The 21,255-nt window shown below is 45.8% G+C and overlaps 1 protein-coding gene across 2 annotated transcripts in view; it reads right to left on the bottom strand.

Moving 5' to 3' along the window:
• The window catches only part of OXSR1 (oxidative stress responsive 1), an 89,325-nt gene that overhangs the window by 28,325 nt on the left and 39,745 nt on the right, over positions 1–21,255 (bottom strand). For both annotated transcript variants that reach the window (XM_021388055.1, XM_021388056.1), the window contains exons 4-5: positions 15,773–15,914; positions 2,212–2,267 (exon numbers count right to left, since the gene is read on the bottom strand). In XM_021388055.1, the coding sequence (XP_021243730.1) occupies positions 2,212–2,267; positions 15,773–15,914 (198 nt within the window). The remainder of the gene's footprint in view (positions 1–2,211; positions 2,268–15,772; positions 15,915–21,255) is intronic.

Raw genomic sequence — 21,255 nt, 5'->3', positions numbered from 1 at the left:
CATTCCACAGCTGATCGACATTTTTGTTTTCTCCTCATGGTGTAACTTTCCAGCGAAACAAACACTTTTGTTCCGTGGGAACACAGCGATGTCACCCAGCTGATAATTGAAGCAGTCCGTTATCAACCAAATTATTCATAAGACGCATAAATATTGTCAAACTCGTTCGCTCCCAGCAGTTTTCCCTGCTCCAAAATTTCACAAGAAATTTTGCTATTCCATCCTGGGTCGGGAGGAAAGGAAGCTAAAGTGTCAGGAATTCCCACAGAAACAAAATCTGTTTTGTGCAGGTCAAACTCCTCTCTTGCATTCGGTCATTCGTTTATTTTTGTTTCTTTCAAGTCATCAGCTGCTTTCACAGAAACAAAAGTGCTTCCTGACGCTGTTATGAACTTGCCGACCTTGGTTGTGTTTAGTTGCTCTCCTTTGTTGCAAGAAAGATTTAAAAAATTACCCCTCGTGCACCTTCAGAGCAAAAAAACTTGTTCAAGGGAACATTTTGTTGCACCTCTTGCAGCGTTGCTTTCGCAGGATGTGCAGGAATGGATTTCATCGTGTAAGCGTTGCACATATAAGCCAGTAGTAGACAGCTAAGTGCAGGGGAATATCTGCAGGTCGCCAGCCAAATAAACACTTCAAAATTCATAAAAGCTAAGGAAGGGATTTTATGAGACCACTGAAGTCGGCCTTTAAACTACCTATCAACTATATGTTACCCAGCAGACAAAAATACATGAACAGGCACCTTAATAAATGCCTTAATAAAGAAGTCAAGCCTTGGCACCCCGTGGAAGAGAAACACAAGAAGCTTTATCCTAGGCTGGCAGAAAAGCAGTGCAGTGCCCTAATGCAACAGCTATTTACAGCCTCTCCCAGAATATAACCTAGCGTTCTGTACAACTGCAAATCCAAAATGTTACATCTTGGCTCCGCTGCTGAAAAATAAAGGTATTTTATTAGTATAAAGCATTTTGGTAGCCACACCCTGCCTTCCATCAGCTGCCACGTGGGATGAATTATTTACACTTCGTTAGAGATATAACAGCAGGCATTAAGAGCGCTGGGAGAGTTGAGACAGAAAAAGCAGCTTTGGGATTTGGGCAGAAGCTCTGTATTTTAGGTGTTGTGTCTTTCTGTAACAGCGCTGTTCTCTTCAGCAGAAGAACCCAGCTACCTATAAAAACTTCCCCGTGCAACACATTCTGTCTTCTGATGGGACATCTGTGTCCCCTGTACCCAGCTGCAGGTCCAGGCACCGACACACCAGGGGGGTTTCATGCTTCTCAGCACTACGTGTGGCATGGAATTCTGCCTGATGCCACACTGATTGCCACACAGCTGCAAAACCCTGCCCCTTCAGGCTCAGCACACGGTCTCATCCGCCACTTGGCATCTATCAGCAGGGCAGGGCACTAAGTGACCTTATGTCAAACAGATACTGCTCTTTCCAATTAAAAATGGAGTCAAAAAAGTCACGTGTACAATAACATTTGCTAAGATGGCAGGAGCAGGTGCCAGCTCTGCCCTCTGACAAGAAGAGGCATAAGGACTGCAAAGGCACCACAGGATGCCTGGGAGGGGAACAAACCTTAGGGAGAGGCACAGGACAGCAAGGGAAGGATGGGAATGTCAATCAGAGCACCTTCTGTACTCAGGCCAGGAAAACAGCACACTGGGAAGAACCACCAGTCTTGAAAGTTCTAAACGTATCCTCTAAAAATCTTGCTTTAAGTTGTGCACGGATACAACTTGTGACAGCAGCGAGCACAGACATCTCTCCTCCAGACACATCTTTATTAACTAAAGCACCCGTCCCAGCAGTCCTCCCTCCCTTCTCTCTCTGGATCCAGCAGCTCAAGCTGCCTGCATGGTTGCTTCCACAGCATATAGTTCAACCCAGTCTGGGCTGGGTTAGCACAGTGAGCCACACGTTCTGCCTCTTGGTTCGACCACAGTGAGTAGAGAGCTTCCACAGCAGCAGTTTGACCCCCACATCTTTTACTGTGGAAAAGTTACTTGCAACTTCTAGAGCCAGATGATTTCCTCCAGCTGAATCTACTGACCCTTTCAAAAGCGCCATGTTGTCTTGACAGCAGCAATAAACCAGCAAAGTCTGTGCAGTCCACCTCCAAGCCTACGAAGCTGCTGCTTTAAAAATCCGCCACGCTCATACCAAGAATTTTTACCTCTTCTTTCATAGGAAAGAGTTACCTGCGATTTGCACTGAGCCGTCTTCTCCAAGAAGAATGTTTCCAGCTTTCACATCCCTGCAGAAAGACAAAGCAACAGTAAGTGGAACTCATTAAAACTTCCCTTCCACCAACAGCAGAGCATTAAAAGTTTGTTATTTTACATTCTGTTGCATTAGAACTTCTTGCTCCTAATCATGCAGAAACAATAGGGATTTAACAACAACCGTAACTTCAGTAGATAGACAGTGAGTGGTACGCAGACTATTTATAGCTAGCAGAATTTCAAATGCAGTGGATACAAAGAAACTGAAAAACTTGCTGAAAAAAAAAAAACCCAGCCCCACGCCTTGCTGAATCCAGCCCTGGTTCACCTGGTTGCTTAAGAAACCAGTTTAGCTCAGTCCCCTGGTGGAAATGCAGCCAGTAGAAAAATGTTGTTTGCTGCTGGCTTAAGGAGCTGAGCCACATTCCCCAGGGCAGGGCGAGCAGATCTGGCACAGCAAAGTGGCAAAGGGAAAGCAGAGCCACTCAGCTGTGCTGGGCAACCCCTGCACTTATGTGAAACCTCCCCGATTTTTGTTGCACACCAAGTCAAGGAACACCCAGCACATATTATGAAAGTTATTGTAATACCCTTTCTTTTCCATTCATTTCTATGCCATTAACAGCAGCATTTCTTGCACCTTAAGGGGAATGCTTTCACTCCAAACATGCTTGGAAGTTCTATGGTCTGCTTTCCCAGGCTGCTCCCCATGTCAGGCCAACATACAACATACTCGATACCTGCACAACTATTAACCATGCACTGGCTACAACAGCACGCAGACCCAAGCACTGCCTCAAGAAGGGCTGCAAGCAAAGTGCCAGCATGGGGGACGGATGCAGCAAGGAGACAGCATTGCATGGCGTACCTCACACTAATGGCAGCCATCTGCACGGAACAGAAAAGAAGAAAGAACAGATTCTCCCCCTGCCACCTTCTGCAAACATCCAAAAATCCTTTCACAGAAAAAGCCAAAAGCTATTTTTCTCCCCTCCCTCGTGAATTGTGAGAGCAGAACTGGCGCGATGGCCTGGCCAGAGCATCCTGCTTGGGCCCTGGAAATCTCCTTCCTGGCTTCTAAAGGGCCTGGGCTGCTGCCAGGATAATTCTGGACACATCTTCTCCAGCACTGCTACTAGCTCTTGCTAGCAGGAGCCATCTCAGGGGCCCCATCCATGTCTGAAGCACAAGGGTAAGAACAAGCACAGGAAATGCTACCTTGTTTGAATGATCAAGAAGATGCAGATAGAGATGCGTGGAAACACTGGATTATATTCAGAGTTAGCCTCAAGCAACTGATTTAATAGCAGAATGAGATTTAAAGCAGTAAGAAGATGCGACGGTGGCACTGGAATAACCACACAAACCAAACTGTTGCTGGCCAGCTCCAGCCCTGCTCATTTCACACTAGCCAAACACGAGTGTGCTTTAAGGGGAGAGCCAGCTTTCCTGCCAAGGAGCATTACTCTGTTTTCTTCCTTTGCTCAAAGCTGCAGCCTTCATAGACAAGCAGGCATCCACACTACAGCACTTGGGGACCCTTAAGCGCATGGAAGGATCTGAAGGGATTAAATGCAACATTAAACATGCAGCTACCCCTATCCCTCATAGCACCCACTGGCCAAATTCAATACAATCAGAGCGCTGGAGAGTTTATTTCCATTTAATTGAGAGTTACCAAGCTGACTATCCTCTATACTCCCACAAAGCCATCACAGACCACAGCAGGAAATGGAAGAGCTCTCTGCCAGTATTTAGGCAGAAAATGCCTTTGGGACACACAGAAGCACAGAATTGTTTCAGTTGGAAGGGACCCTTAAAGGCCATCTGGTCCAACACCCCTGCAATGAACAGAGACACCTACAGCTCCATCAGGTGCTCAGAGCCCTGTCCAGCCTCATCCTGAATGTCTGCAGGGAAGGGGCATGCACCACCTCTCTGGGCAACCTGTGCCAGTGCTTCACTACCCTTATCATAGAAAACTTTCTCCTTATACCCAGTCTAAATCTCCCCTCTTTCAGTTTGAAACCATTTCCCCTTCTATTATCAAAACAGAACCCACTAAAGAGTCAGCTCCCTTCTTCCTTATGGCCTCTTCATAGATACTGAAAGGTATGGTGAAGTAATTGCTCCTAGCACTGAGGATGCATGTAAGAATAGTTTGGTCTTCCAGCTATAATCCAACCTGCATGATGCCACGCAGCTCACCCAGCTACACACAGACCTTGCTCAGAGTGGAATGAAGCACTGGAGAAACCTTTCAGCTCAACTTAAGGATGAAGACTCAACCGTCGTGCACTTTGGAGCTCAAAAAACTCAGGCAGCTTTCACTGACTCAGCAACAGCAGCCACAAAGCAGAACGCGCTTGATACCAGCAGGCTGTCCTGCTGCAAGCCAAACAGGTCTGCAGGGCAAAGAGCAGCAGATCCAGACTGAATCCAGCCCAAAGTAAAGCCAGGGCACTCTAGCCCCTTAATCCTCTCATGTGCAGAGGCTTGTTTTCTTCTAGCCTGGATGAATTAAAATGTACGTATTTCCTTGCTGGAAACAGAAGCCAGTAAATATGCTGCTTTTGAGCTGATTCAAGAAATTAAAACAAGTCACTGCTACGATAAGAAGTCTGCCAGCCAGCGTCAACTATCCAAGTCATACTGAAGAATGAAATCACAGCTTGATGTGGCTTTTCTTCTGGGTGACCAGCCTCTATGAAGGCCGTTACTCACCCCAGCACGGCACGCTCCACCCCAGAGCATCAAATCAGAGCGATGACAAGCACCGTGGGGACACTGGTTCAGCTTTGGAGTCACCGAACCACTGGAACATCTCCCAGCTCTACCATTCCTCATCCCAGTACGAGGGCAGCGTGCTGCCTACCGCAGCAAGGAGAATAGCAGGCAGCGTCACTGCTGGATGAACATGGATTCCCCGTCTTTAGCTCCTCCTGGGGTCATCTGCAGCATCTACAAATTTAGCACTTTAAAACCATCCCTAAGACTAACTACATTTAAAGCAGTGGGGCAGGGGGAAGGAGGAATGGTGGTTTCCTGTTTATTCTCTTATATGCTGACAGACTTGCACGGTGAATGGCAAGAAGTTTGTGACTCCGGGATATAGCTGTTGCCAAGTATAACAATTGGAAGGTACTTCCTATCAACGTGGTAACGTCCATACCCTGGGCTGATACAGTCAGAATAAATGGCGTGCCTCTGGCGTAATTACTATGTTGGAAACAGGAAGTAGCTTTGGGCTGTAGCATAAACAGTAATTATATCACATCTGAAATGAAGTTACAGAAGGCTGGAGTAAAAGCTTTCTCGTCAGCAGCTTAACAAATGCCACCATTGCTCTGGGCATTCCCACTTCACTGCTCTCTCGTAAAACTTCCAAGAGCCTTTCCCCAAAATAAAGGTTCTGTTTTTATTTACCTTGCACTTCACACCAGAGGTAGAAGAGGGGTTTGGACTTCCTCCAGTGCAAATCTGGATTCCCCACACCTCAGCAGGGCAGAAACACCTCATTTGCATCCTGAACTGGTTTAGCTTCCCAGGGCTACCCGGTGCTGTGGTACTAATTGCATCACATTCATGCCTTCAGGCTGGGGCTGGTCCATAGGCTAGAGATGCTAGAGAAACAAAATTGATCCCTGATCTACCAAAATTAGAGTCAAGCTTCCAGATACAGGAGGCTTGGGAGCGTAGGAAGGTAAATGCAGTGTTTCCATGCACCCTCTCGTTTCATTTTTCAACAGGTGGGGAAGAAGTGACTCTATGAACTGTATCCTAATGGGTTTGCTCCTGCTATGAAAAGCTGACCTGAGTCCTCAAAATCCTGCTCAGTGATCGAGTCTGCCTCTCGATCCTGGCATTGTCACAGTGTTGTCACTGCAGAGACGACACTAAGGGTATATCAAGACATGCTGCTCCGTCAGGGAGTGTGATATTATCAATGACCAGCTGGAAGGGTGGAGTCCCAGCACACGCAATAAAACTTAAAAGAACTGGCATTTGCAAGAAAAGCAACGAAACACATTGAGTTAATACTTCTTAAAGTACCAATACTTTTTAAAGTCTCAATACTGTTTGGAATTTGAAAAGAATTTGCTTGGCTTGTGCTCAAAAGTCTATACCAGGAGCAACAACGAGGACATCAATTTATGACCACTGAAATGGCAATATCAGCACAAGACCTGAGCGAAGACTCCCGCAGCCAGCATCTAGGAGAAAACTGCAATGGGAAGGGGAAAAGGAAGAAGCCATGTTTATTGTGCCTCCTCTTCTAACCTGCCTGCACGTGCCTTTAGGACGCGATGTTGGCTGTCAGCACAGCCATGAGTCATCTGCCACTCGATGCAACTTACATCAGCTCTAGCAACACGTTTCCATGGACTGAACTCTATAGCGCATAATTTGGCATGATAAAGGTGGGGCTGCTCCTGCCAAGTTTCTTCTTCTTTTTTTTTTTTTAAAGAAGAACTACTGTTTTCTGTTAATGGTAATGAATAACTCAGTATTTACTATGAATGCTACCAATTGCTGCAGTCAACATTATTCTGAGTAATTCGCAAAACGCTTTCAGGACAATCTCTCTACTTTCAGTTCAATATGAATCAGTTTGGAGCGCCATGCACCAAATGAGGGCCATTCTCTCCACAATCAAGCATTATTCTCTCTTCAGTAATACGCTGCTACCTGCGTTCCCTCTTCCCTTCCCCTTCTGAGCCAGGATATAAAGAGTTAGAGGAAGAGCAGTGCCATTTGAGACAGTGCTGCAAAATGGAAACTAGGCTCGGAGTGTGCGAGCGCACAGCAGTATTTTTGTGTCCCCAACATACGAGATGACATTCGAGACAACGCTATTAGGAGTGCTGTAAGTCAGCACGCTCCCATTCTCGCTCCAAAAAGCCACGTGTACTCATTTTCATCCCACAAGGGTGAGCCTCACGTACTGAACTTCTCAGCGAGACACAATTCCTGACTGCCACACTGCTGCACTCAACCCTGCGGAGCTGGACTCAGGAAGAATCCGACAGAGGTCTTCCAGCAGCAGAGCAGTTTCCATATTCCTCCCTCCAGCCTCCCCACTGATGCTCCATTTGTTCCTGCTCACCCACAAGCATCCCAGCAAGCTCTTGTGGCCACTGGCAGCTGGGACACACACCAGCAGCCAGGCTGCTACAAAGCACAGCAGGCACCAGGCCGGCAACGTGCAGCGTTGCTTGGGATTGGGGAAGTGCAGTCGCTGCTGCTTCTCACTTCTCTGAACTGTGGGGAAAAAGCAGAGCCTAAAAACAGGAGCAAAACACTGGCCACACAGAGAAACTCATTATTTACTCTGAGTCTCACTCACATTAACAGAACTTTTAGAGCCTCACATTTGCATTGATAGGAATGTTTCAGGGCTTTTTAACTTACTTTAATGGCTGGATGTAACACAGTCCTAGTGGGAGTGACACAACAAATTAATCTCCTGTCGTGCTTTACTTTAGGACAGCATAAAACACCCTTCAAAGGATCCATGCTGCACTTATTTGGTACACTTCCTCCTCATTTTTCCACTCCAGTGCTGCAGAAGAGGACTGCTGCTTTAAGTCCGAGCTTTAGGGTCCAAGAAATCATGACTCAGAAGTCTGATTCACTTTCAGTTAAGTCACTATGTCAGCTCAGACAAAGGAGAGCACACAAAGCACGCTGCTGGAGACGGTACCGAAATTTCCGCTGTCATCTCAGCTAGCTAAATGGCTCTGAGGGATGGCAAGATGCTGAGGCAGTAAAGAGAGTTGAGCTAACTCAGTGCGAGGTGAAGAGTGCCACACCACTCACTGCCTTACTGTGTCAGACATTCGTCGTTATCACGGTGTATGCAACTTTCCTTTATCTCAGCAAATTCTGCCCAGCTTATGCTTCTTGATCCTCCGCCAACCTTGTCTTTGATGGTTTTCCTTCTCGTCCCACATGTTTACGAGCCTTACAATGGTTGAAACAAGGTGTGGCTCCTTCATGCTTCAGTCTTTACCTTCCATTGCCACACCTGAAGACCAGCACCCAAGTAAGCTCAGCTGCGGTAGATGGGTTGGAACTAGATGATCCTTGAGGTCCCTCCCAGCCCAAGCCATACTCCGATCCTATGGTTAGCACAGGAGCTGCTCCAGCTAGACCTAGCCCTATCACCATGCACCGTGATGGTCAAAGCATACAAACCTCAGAGCCCTGCTTCCTCCTGCTGTACACAAGAGGTTTAAGAAGCTCACCCAATCCACAGCACTCCTTACAGCAGTGTAATACAAGCATGTGCATGCACTCGTCAGCTTACACCAAGGAGGATTTGCCAAGCAGCAGGGACTGCTGACAGGTCTCAGCCCGTCAGCTGTCTGTGGAAGAGAAGTTACATCTCCAACATCATACATCACTCTGTAAGGCTTCCCTTCCTCAGCCAGAACTTGTGGTTCTTCCCCTCAGTTCCCCAATAGGAAAGGACCCTCCCCTGCAGGCTTTAAAATAAAGTTCTCATACCACTGAACAGCAGCTATAACTGGAGTGGGGTTTTCTTCCACTAATTCATCTGCTCAGCCCTTCCATTTCCTGATCCTACTTCCTCTGTATGAACTGCAAGAGGGATGAAGCATAAAGCTCCTTTAACAGCTGCTGCATGAAAATCAACATTTTCTGTGGAGTCACAAGGTCTGCCTCCTTCCCCTGGAGGCCTGGATATTTTTGGGAGGCCTTGTCTTAGCCACTGGTAACAGAGGACAACACCCAAATATAACCGGGCCTTATTTGAACGTTTCTTGCCCAATCATTCGACGTGCAGGTAGGCAGACACGCTTCCTGTGGCAACACCGATGAGACACACGTGTCTGAAACTGTGTTCCTGGTGTGCACAGAAACAGGAACTTCCCCAAAACTACCGCTCACGTCGTCAAAGACCGAAGAAAGCCAATGATTCACACAGCTCTGGCTTTCACCACGTCACGACGGAGATGAAAGTTCACTCCAGGAAACGCGGTCACCTTGGATCAAATAAAACCCAAGACTTTGATACAACACAGCGTAAACAGGTCTCGGTTCCCACAAGGCAATGGGCAGCCCTGCTCGGGGGAGGCAGCTGTATGTCTCCATACACACAAGGCCCAAGCGCCGTCCGTATCTCCAAAGCCGCCCACAGCTCCTGCTCAGTGTTTGCACTGTGACGCAGAAAGGAGACATCTGAGAGAGCCGGGGCCGCTGAGCGACTCACCCCTTTGACTTTCTTCTCCAAAACCTGGAAGAAAATGGTTTTAAGCCGAGCCAGCGTTACAAAAAGGAAGGCTCGCCTTGTTTTATCCAGCTGTTTGTATAAAATGGAGAAAGCAGTTATAAAATTGGGTTCGTTTATGTGAAAAGATATCTTTACAATGGAAACAGTCCACTTGGCAATCGCGGTCCAACTTGGTGACGCTTTCCACGCTTCCACAAAATGATGGATTTCTCTATAGCAATTCCCTGTTTGTTGTCCTAAATGCGTGTGGATTTTGTCTCAGTTTTGTTTGAAAGTACTGTGTTTTACTTTGTAAAGTCTTCCAAGAACTCTGCAAGACAGGATATCATTTGATTTAGTTAACGTGCAGAAATAATTCCTGATGCAGCCTCATAAAATTGTAAAGCACGCTCAGTGTTACCATACAAATTCAGTAAATGACTTATTTCTTGTGCTTTAGCATAAGGCATGAATGAAAACACTGCAGCAGTCTGAATCAATGCTTAAGGCACCTCCACATCCACTGGTTTTAGGATCTGTGAAGGCCAGAGAAGTTGCCATATTGCAGCAGGGGACGGTGGTCAAAGCCACCTCCTTGAATTGTGTTACTGACTTGATGCACAGCTGCAGGAAGGATGAACACAAGAGAATTAACCTACTGCTGAGGAAATGTTACAAGAACCTATTTCGGGAGGCCTGCTCCCAGTAACCTACACTGGTAACAGCAGTGACCTGAGACACCACAAACAAGGAGGCTGGAGTAAATGTGAATGGCTAAGCCAGTCTGGGATATTCTCACCTGAGAACGCTGCAGAGACTGAATAAGGATTATTACCTTGCAAACACATTCAACCCAAGTATTCCTGACCACTCAGGAACTGCAGGACACCACGTTAGCGTGCCACGTGGGCATGGATCACTGCCCAAAACCTTCTGAGATCATCCCGACCTCTCTCTCCTGCTTCTTGCCTTTAGGGAACCATAGAACATGCCACATCATAACTTACCTTCACATAATGAAGGGAACCAAAAAAAAAAAAAAAAAAAAAACCAACAATGCAACACACACTTCCATGCTTTCATCAGCAATGATACTTACCCAAGGAATTTTAATAGCCAGTTTTTAGGTTTTGGAGCTGCTGGTTTTCCTTGAAATATGTAACAGCAGTGTCCACAGCAGCTATTGTTCCTGGCTGTCTGCAGATTTGAGATTTACATCTGGTTCATATTTTCCCTGTGAACCACAGAGTCAACTTTGTTTCTCTTAGAAAAAAAAAAAAAAAAAAAGATGGATTTCTCACTGGCACAGACTGCCCGGACAAGCCTTGGATGCCCCACTGCTGGAGGTGCCCAAGGCCAGGCTGGATAGGGCCCTGGGCAGCCTGAGCTGCTGAGGGGACAGCCCAGCCCACAGCAGGGGGTTGGAACTGGGTAGGCTTTAAGGTCCCATCCAACGTAAGCCATTCTATAATTCTATGAATGCTGCAGTGGAAGAAGGTGGTTTGCCAACCCACCACGATATGCCCCAGTCCGATAGCAGTGCACACTGAGAGGAGATTCAGTGCTCTTTGTGCTCTCAACATCACCTAGCAAGGTTTCTATGTGGGGGAGAAAAATCCCTGAGTACAAGGCAGAGCAGCATCTTCTCTGCCTGCCCACACCAAAGTGCCTGAAGGCACACAAGTAACATTGCCATCGCTCAGAATACTCAATAGTTTCTAAGTTAAGGCTGCGAAATCTTCATTAGCAGACACCTCTAAAGGATGTTTCTGTTTCTTCACCTCCCTCCCTGGCCCAGAGGGGTGTTTGCCCAGCACTTCTCCATACCCAGGGACACAATGTTCTTCCCATACTTCAGTGCCAATTTTCTATATCAGGGAACAGCCTACCAGGCTCTGCGACTTGGGGCAACCCCCACTTCCCATGGCCGAGTAGTAGCTAGCTTGCCAATTACTCACGTACCAACTTACAAAATCCAACCGGCAATTAGAGGTGAACGGCTCCACATCTTCATGCCTCGCTCCTTCCCTACAAAATTCTGCCCTGAAAATGTGCTCCCTAAAACGAGATTACAGCCGTAGCTGGAAGGGGGCCATGAAGTTTTCCTACAGCACTGCTACAGAAACAAAGAACTACAGTATTTCAGTTGGCAAAATACTACGAGACATACTGAAACCCAGTTTTACCACGGTACCTGCCAGCCCAGATATCGATGCATTAATCAGCTACATGAAAATTAAGCTTGAGTCCTGTAGGACAGTTGAGGTCTGCCAAAACATATCTATCAGCTCCTTCATCGTATAACCAGCTCACTACTGGAAGAGCATTCCTGCTAAACCACACAGACAAACATGTGTTGGTGATATATATGGGTATGCACTGACACGCAAACGCTTTTTGCAGAAATTGTTAATGCAGGCAGTAGCAAAAAATGAAGCTGTGTTGGAGCACAAGCTGATCTAACCTCACGTATCAGATGTGTTGTCTTCCACCCTGGAAGTAGAGCACCAAATTTATAGCTGGATCACTGCCATGACAATACTTCACGTGTGTGCAACCCCAAAGCACTTCCTGAGCTTTATTGTTTATCCAGAAGGACAAGAGAGTATCACATTCACTGTGCTGCAACAGGAGACTCTAACTACATGCAAACGCTCCAGCAATGTATCATTTCACCTGGACTAAGTGAAATATTCAGTTACACAACAGCTAAACACAACCAGAAGATAAGCTCAGAGATAAAAACAGGGAGAAAGGCAGAGAGCCCTTGTAACAGTTAATCAGCGTGATACAGTTGTCAGATTGCCATAAAGAGCACCACTTGAAAGTGCTTGGAGCTTCCCTCCAAGAAAACCTCCTGGGTTGCTTTTTTGCTTTATTTCCAGGTCCTTCACACTGCTGGATACCTGCTCATCCCCAGATCCAATGAGGAATCACAGCAGGAGGTGCAACATACCCCATGTGTCACCCTGCTGCAGTCACCCGGACGAGGTTAGCCTGAGAGCAATGCAGCACATTGGTCTTGGTCCACTTCCATAAAAGCAGCTGAGCAGGATCCCAGAGGACAGCTCCATAGAAAGGGTTCCAAGTCCGTCTCTCTCAGCATAAGCCTGAGCACTGGGATTTCAGAGTGCTGTTGGGATCACCAGGTGACACATAAAAACACGCCGGTGACCGACAGCAGCAGCTAGCACAGGGACATGGCAACTCAGGCAGAGCTGCCAGCTCTGAGATGCAGGAGACAGTGCTGGTTTTGGAGGATGATGGGAATTATCTGTAATTGCCAACTGCTTCCAGAAGATAAAACCTATTCTGCTTTCTCCTCTGTCCTTTCCATAAGGCCTCCGATACTGTTCAACCCTTGCAAAAGATAAAACTTCGGACAATGTGGGAAACCCAAGCATTTATTGCTGAACAATGGCATCCATTCAAGTCTCAGCCTAGCTCTGCTTGCTAATTATGAAAGTAAACGAAGAAAAGTTGAATTTAAACCTTCACTAGATATTTGCCTTTCTGATCTCCTCTAGAGAATGCTGTCAAACCACTCTCCTGTCCCTTTGCTCCCTTGCAAAGGCAGCTCCCCAAACTCTAATTGGAAGCGGCACTAAGTTCAAGACAAGCTTATGCACAGTAAGATTCAGCAGCAGAATTTCATTAAGGCAGTTTTCCACTTGTTAACTTAATTTACTCGTTTAACATGATACATAATTTAGAAGTACTGAGCTCCACCATCGGATATACGGTCTGATTACTTACAGCAGTAACAAGCTGTTCCCACTTCAAGTCAACAATTGGGTCCACATCCTTTGGGCTTTGTCAATAGCCTGCTTGTCCAGCTGCAGGTGTGCTAATTGTATTTTTTTTTCCACTCATTGTCTCTAATTTTATGATTTTGTCATTTTCTCCAAGGTATGACACACTAAATAATATCCCAACTGCATCTGTAACCAGCTGAACTCCATGCTTTGCTGGATTGCTGCTTGCCTTGGGTTTGTTGTTCAACACCAAACGTCAGACTTTCAGTTCTGACCCTTCACAGCTGACTGTGTTCTGGTCTGAGGTTCTGCCCTTCATCACAGACACCACGTTCAGCAGCTCAGCCATCACCTGATACTGCTTCCTCTAGGGCCAGATGCTTTAAGCTGGCCCAGGGGACCAAAGTTTAGTTATTTTAAACACTTCCTCTCAAAGCATCTCTGGCAAGACTTCCACCTGCATTCCCCATCAGGCACGGCCACTGTTATGACCCCTCGTGTTAAACAAAATGTGAAAACCAGACAGATATTCATATGTGGTGCAGATGGAACCTTTCCACATACAGCTTTAAGCTGTGTTTATCCCACTGGTGTACACACATCTGGCTAAAATGCAAGACAGTCTGATTAACTCCATGAAGGAAGCATGTCTCTTCCCTCAGAGGCATGTAAGCTTGCTCTCAGCCACCAATTACAAACCCACCCTTTGCTTCGCAGGTAGGAAACCTACGCACAACTTCCCTTCCATACCTTAGCTTACCACTTCTCCAGATTTCTTGGCATAGTGAGATTTCCCAGATCACTGTATGCCCCACGCAAAGCATGAATCCAAACTCCAGACTGTTGGAGCTGCCCCAATACACGTATCCACGTAGCTAATGCACAGCGACGACCTTCAGCTGCAGCAAGTGCTTGGCTCCAGCAGCTCTGCTGTGATTCCTTCACTAAGAGCAAAACCCTTCCACAAGTGGGACAAGAGGTCACAGCAGGGTTGATCCAGTCCATTCCAGAAAGGCTTGATATGAAATCACGTTTTCTTCAGACTTAGCAGGCCGAATTTTGTGAGCATCTTATTTTCACCGATGGCAGTTAATACACCCTCTCCAATCCTCACCACAACCACCAGTTCTGCTGCTCCCCTGCAGCAAGGCACGTGGAGAAATACCTCTTTCTAAGAAATCGCTACGTGGCATCTTTAGAAGTTAAATTTAACATATTGCATTTATTTCTATTTAATTGGACAAGATGAACTAAATGAGCAAAAAAAAAAAAAAATCAACTGGAAGTCACAGGTGAACACGGCTTGGTCAATTATTTATGGCAAGGGTGGAAAATCACCTTTGCTCAGCAAGTAAGCTGTTCTGTTACATTACCTTCCTAGAGCTGCCCGAAGTCATTTCTAAAAAATGAAAGTGAACGGCTGTGAATCAGAGCTGTCTCCTGCAAAAACAACTATTCCTGTTAAAGTGGAATTTTAATGGAGACTGGAAATTGAAATTTGAGATTTCTTCCAGGGAAACGTACCATTCCAAAGTTGCTCCCAACCCTCTGTTTCTTCTTAACCAGAAACAATCCACAGAGGCCATTCGCTTTGATCAAAACTATGAAATTAATGCCGCTTGGATTTTCTAATTGAAACAACATTTTGGCAAAACAAGTTCCCACTTCTCAAGCAGCCATCACGAGAGGACAAGCACTGCTGCTGCAGTTTATAATGGCATCGTACCAGAAGACAGCCAAGCTCACAGAATTCCCAAAGAAGAGAGATCACTGTTCCCAGCAGCAGAGTGTGGCTGCGATGATGTATATTACCCACAAGCCATATGTTGTATTTGCAGCCCATACTTAGGATTGTAAGCTTATTTATTTTTAAATGACAGAACGTACTGAATCAGCATCCTCTCTTTCTAAACGATGCCACACCTTGAAACACCAGGGGACAGGAAAACATGCTTTAAAAATATGTCCCAAATGACAGAGCAGCACAGAAGCCCACGTTTCAGTGATCCATCAAACCACAGGCCATTAGTTAGCCGGGTTTTGGCCACAGAAAAGTTTTTCAGCTCTAATTTTGTTTCCATCTTTTTTTAAATGAAAACACCCGAATTTAAATGTCATCAAATTTAAATGTCATGATGCTCACCCTGCAGCCTCCTGCCTTAAAGAGAACAAAAAACAACCGGGCTTGAAGGACTCCTTATTAAATTGTCCAGCATTTCTTACACAGCGCTCTTAGTGAGTGATTTGTAGCTCTTCCAGAGCTCTGCAAGAAATGAGACCAGCTGAAGCTTTTCCAGCTCTAATAATCACTGTAGCTGGACCTTGATGTTTGAAAAGAGGTTTGCTATACAAGAACTTAAGATATCCCAAGGTTTACTCAAACTTGTAGTTGCCACATGGAAATCTGAACTGTGAGTTTCAGTGAAGCCCCAGTCTTCACTTTCCACTCTCCGTATCCTAAGAGCTGGGGTGACCAGACTGCATATGCTCAACTGCTGTGTTTCAGTGACACACATTGCATGACCACGATGAGAAATAAGAAAAATACCTGTGGATTTGTCCGTTTTTATGCAGGTAGTCCAGCCCCTCCAGCACCTCCTTGAGGATCGTGGCTATACAGGGCTCATCCAGGACACCGGTCTTGTGTTCTCCTTTGGCCACAATGTGCTTTATAATATCCAAAACAGAGCCTAGAGAAAAGAACACATTAGCTTAAACGAGAAGAGCTGATTTGTATGCTTTATAAAAACTGGGTAGAGAAGTTTACTGGGAGGAGAAGCAAGGATGATCAGGATCCATCAGCGGCTGGATTCTCTCCTGAAGGGAAAGCAGCAGCAGCAATGCAGGCCTCACACCCGTGAGCCTGACAGAGAAGGCAGCTCCTCATGGTGGGCTGTAAATATCCCATGATCACAAGGAACAGTGACATTTGCTGAACAAGCCAAAATGTAAAGTGTACATACACACAGAACTCTTGGAAGGGCATTAATAGATCCTGATGCTACAGCTGTTTTAGTACTGGAGAAGCAGGAGAGGGAAATAGAAAAAACAGGGGAGCTGCAGGGAATCACAAGCAGAGGACAACAAGCTTAACAAAATCAGACTCTGTGCTCTAACAAACTCAGTGATTAAATATGAAACAAACGAGGCTGAATTTTGAAAAAGTCATTTCTTTACTGCATACAAGACTAGGATAGCTTAGCTCCTTCCCTAGAAGCGTTAGGCTTCGTTTCTCTCCCAGCCATGGTGTGAACGACGTCACCTTGTGTGACAAACCACATTTTATGGAGTAACCCACCTCTTTGAATCACACCCAGTAATAAGTGGAATCGGTGACCAGTAACACGTTTCTGATCTGTTTTCACAGTATATTGGGTATTACATTCTTTGTGTGTGTAGCTGGATTGAAGATAGTCTCCTTGGAGCTAGATTTTATTGCTCCCTCTGCCGCAGTACAGGAAGCCTAAGCTTGCCTTCCAAGTGCATGCTATGCAGCCCCTTCAGACATTGGTTTATATGATTTAGTCAGCAGATCATTGACTATCAAGGTTTGTACAGATATCGGCACAAAGTAATGTCAGCAGTAGTGGCAAGTTCTTAAAGGATAAGAAAAGCAGGCATGACTGCAAAGCACAAATTCCAGCGCTGATAGCCATTGAAAAGCAAGGCTACAAGGGAAAGAACATCTCAATACGGATGTAGAGAAGCTGGAAGATCGTTCTTCCTAACTTTCAACCCAAAAAAACAGACGAGAAACAAAACACTTTTGTATTTGATGAGCAGCAAAAGCCAAGAAACTTAAGTCACATGAATTTGGTTGATGTGGAGATTACAAATTCCACCTGGCGATTACTGAAGCAAACAAAAATACAACAGAATTGTTTTCCCCCTGCCCATTCTTAAGGTTCAGGCAAGAAGAAATATCTACGAGCTTTAAAACATATATTTTTTTAATTAACTATCCTATCTACATCTCTAAGCCAAGACAGCCACGTGGATAGGTTTTCACTTCGTATGACTTCTGGATTCTCACGGAAGAACAGAATGACGACAAAGATACAAATCTGTGCACAACCAGGGCTTGCTTTGCACAATCAGAACTGCACAGGAAACAAATAGATGGGTGCACGGTGTCCCTCAGCTGTGGGAAATGCTGTGTGCTGAGTTACCCAACAGCTGGCTGCAGCCAGGGGAGCTACACCCCGCTCTGCCCAGCCCCATGCTTTCCATCTTCATCATCCCAGAGGAGCTGGGGCTTGCTAAGATAACTGCAAACCAGACTGAAAACTAAACTGGGAAGAAAAGAAGCCTATGGGATAGATGAGCATCAGAGGCAAGGAAAAAGGAGGGGAAGAACATGCTCGTGAGCAGGGAGGGGAGCTGATGGCCTCTTGTGTCAGCTGCAAGCATTGAGATCAGCTCCACTCTTCACCAGAATGGCACCTCCAGTTTCTCCCTCCCAAAAAACCTTTCTTTGGTGAACAGTATTTGGAAAAGACGTGATCCTAGCACATGTCAACAAAATAGAAAAACAGAAGTCCAGTTATGTAACCTCTCCCCAACATTTCATGCAAGAATTCTCTTCTTAGACAAGGTAAAGGAAGGCTGAATACTGCTAAGCATGGAAACACTCGTCTTCAGTTAGCTTTGCCTTGGGTCTTGATCAGTCGAAGGTTTCACCCAGCCATGGTTGTTCTACATGCTGGGCTCCCTGCATGGGGTCAGCATTATCTTTAGTAAAGGAAATTGTGAAACACTCAAAGTCAGAATACATGCCCCTTCGCTGAGATCTCACCTTTTAGGTTCCACCGGCTGAGATCCTCTCTTGTACGGCACGAGGACTCACCTGGGATTCAGCCTGTCACTTACTCGTACTAATAAGTATGTGCTTGCAAGCCCTGATGTTCCTTATTTTGGACAAGAATTTTTTGACACCTACGAGAGAAGACCAAAAACCCTCCGCTTTCACTGTTCAGGTTCTTCCTCTCAAATGTGCCTTTATCTGGAGAACAAACTGCCCCTTGTTTAGAAGCCCAGGGAAAATATGTGGTCCCTCATGTACTCGTTTTGTCCTCTTTCCACCCACAACTCAGTTAGCAGACCTCGTTCAGAAATATCTCCCCTCTCCTGCAAAGGGCTCAGGGAACACGAGGAGGCAGATCGTATGGTGCTCAAATTCACCTGGACAAAAACCCTGTGTCAGCCCAGTTTGAGGTTGTACCTAACCCAGAAAAAGGGGGAAGGAAAAAAAAGAAGAGGGCACGCACACAACAAGCCTTCTTTGTAAAAGGGCAGCAGCTGATTCACACCCATGCTGCGCATCTGCTCCCAGTCCAACCTGCCATTTTTAGCATGTTTTTCAAAATCCACTTTCCCAATGAGACGTTCACAAAGAAGCGAGGGAATTTGCCAGCCTTCTACAGAAAGGCAAACAGCAACAAGGCCATCAGTGAAAAGCTCAGCGCAGGGAACAGCAGAGAAGCAAAAGAAGAGCCACCTTCCTGCTGGAGAAAGTGTTAGATGGTTCATCCCTATTTTGTTTACACTATTAAAAAACAGTTTTGCTACTGGCAACACGACATGTTGCACAGATCAGTAAAACAAGAGGTAGGCGTTGAATTCAGACTCAAAGGCAACCTCATAAGAACACAGCACAGTATGATAAGAAGAACAAAGCCAAGCTGTCTTTCCACACGCTGCTGCGAGTAGCATTAGAAACCCCCTAACATTCTGGTTCAGGAAGATTGCTATGGTGTGGCTGAATAGCCAGTCCCCCAGACAGAAAACCGTAACTAAATGTTAAACTATTCTGAAAGCAAAAGTCACAGGAATTTCACTATGGAGAGAAACGCTTTCTGCTATAAGGTTGAGACTGCATTTCATCATCAGCCTGAAAAATTAAATGCCAAACGTGTCTGTTGAACGCGTGATGCTCTCAGTACAGGTTACACCTCCATTATCTTAGGGTGTAGACAACTCCAGCTGTAGATGTCCAGGGTTGTTGCAGGGGAACTGGACTACATGACCTTTAAAGGCCCCTTCCAACTCAAACGATTCTACAGTTCTATGATATTTTCTCACACCAACTGCATCGTGCTCCAAAAGGTTAGTAGGCTGGAGCCCTATCCATAGCCTAAGGGAAGAAAAGGACTGCTTTGCATAAAGTGCCTTGTTCCCAATACAGCAGCACGTTAACTGCTAGAAATTAACCAGGAACATTCAACTGACCTGGAACCAAGATCAGATCTATACAGAAGCGTGCGTTCTACCCATTGATCGTCCCGCTTCAGAACATTAGCATGACTCCAGGCACTGCCAGCCTCTAAGCCAGTCTCCAAACCACTTTCAAAGAGTAACTGAGGAAGTGAAGAGTGCACCTAAACTTTGCTGGGTCTCTGCTTAAATGTAGTGTCAGTGTGGATTTGTGCTCCACATACACAACTGGACTGAGCAGTCTGCAAGAGAAATAGCTCCCATAATCTAGTGGCCAGTAGATAAGGTTAACACTGGAAATAAGGCACACACCACACATTAGAGGACGGTTGTAATAACTTTTTCAGGAACAAAAGTCACAAAAATGTCTTTAAAAGTGAAATCTGAGTCCTCTCTAGAATATAACTCCCGTTTCAAATGATAGAGCTGTGCAGTACAATGGTACTTAGTACACATGGTACTTTTCAAGTCAGAAATGCAAGAGTAAAAGCTACAGATTCACAGAACAGGGGTTAGGCTTCAGCTGAAAGAAAAAAAAAAAAAGTAGTTTGGCTGAGGCTGACTGAAAAGCTGTTCCAAGCCCAGAAGGGGAAACACGTCAGGAAAACACAAAACAAAACCGAAGGGAAGAGCCAAAAGTGGAGCCTAAATGTAAACATAAGTGATAATGTCATTAATAAGAACGTTTGAAGAAGTCTAGTGATAAGCAATTGATTCTGAAGTCCAGCAGCAGGCAAAAAGAAAGGAGACATTTAGAGACTGATGTGGCTGCAAACAAATGGCTGCCTATCAAATATATACTGAGCAGCACACCAAGAGGAAGCCTACAAGATATTGTGCAATGTGATAGAGCATTTAGCATTACTTGTCATTCAGCATTCAAGTGCCTCAGTCTGTGACGCCAATGGCAAACCATATTACGTCTGCTTAGTGAAGTGCAGCCCCACAGTGCTACCCGTGCAGCAATTGAAAGCTAAGTGGTTTTCCATTCAAACTAACAAGCTTCACAGTCTGCTCTGATCGTTTCTAATGCAACAGCTCCTAACGACAGCAGAAGTCACCGGGGAACCTGCTGCACATAGGCTTACCCTCACGCAACAAAAGCCAACCTGTAAGTGCTAAATGTCAAACACAAACGTGCAGGGAGTAACTCGTCCTGGAGTCCTCGCTGCTCACATCAGTCCTGCAGCAGATGGATCAAACATCTGTCCAGCTGCACGAAAGGAATCATTCCCCCCCGTTTGCTCTCCCTGCTGCCCCCCAAGGACTGAAGAGCAGGAAGCTCTGCAGCTCGCCTTTCCCACTTTGGCACGGCTGGAGAATAGCTGATCAAGTCTGACTCGATCCACAGAAGCCCGTTTCCAATTTTCCAGCAGGAAAAGTTAACTTCCACCCATGACAGCAGTATCTAAGCAGCGAAGACAAACCTGCGAACAAAGAACATCCTCAATTTCTAAGAAGGCAATGTTCTTGTAGATTAAGATCTGGCAGACCATTTGCAATCCACCCTAGTGACTGCAGTCCTGCCCTGTCCCCCACACACGTACCAAGTAAAGCCATCTCCTTCAAAATACGCCCTGTACTATGCGCTCCTCCGTTGTTTTCTTCAGCAGCAAAATGAGATCTAATGAGTTCCAGCACCGCAGTTCACCACCTCCCTTGTTGTGCCAGTGTGTCTGCTCACGAAGCCATACTGTAAATGAGATCACTGCACTAACTAATCCAGTTTTCCAGGCAGGGTGGAGAACCAGCAGCCAGGAACTTCTAAAACCAGCTCCGCTGCTGGAGAAAACTTTCGTGTAATCGCACCCTTGGGGT

The sequence above is a fragment of the Numida meleagris genome, chromosome 2 (assembly GCF_002078875.1).
Source record: "Numida meleagris isolate 19003 breed g44 Domestic line chromosome 2, NumMel1.0, whole genome shotgun sequence".
In the NCBI taxonomy this organism is placed as follows: Eukaryota; Metazoa; Chordata; class Aves; order Galliformes; family Numididae; genus Numida; species Numida meleagris.
The sequence above is the reverse complement of the archived record's forward strand: the minus strand, read 5'-3'. Positions and strand labels throughout refer to the sequence as shown.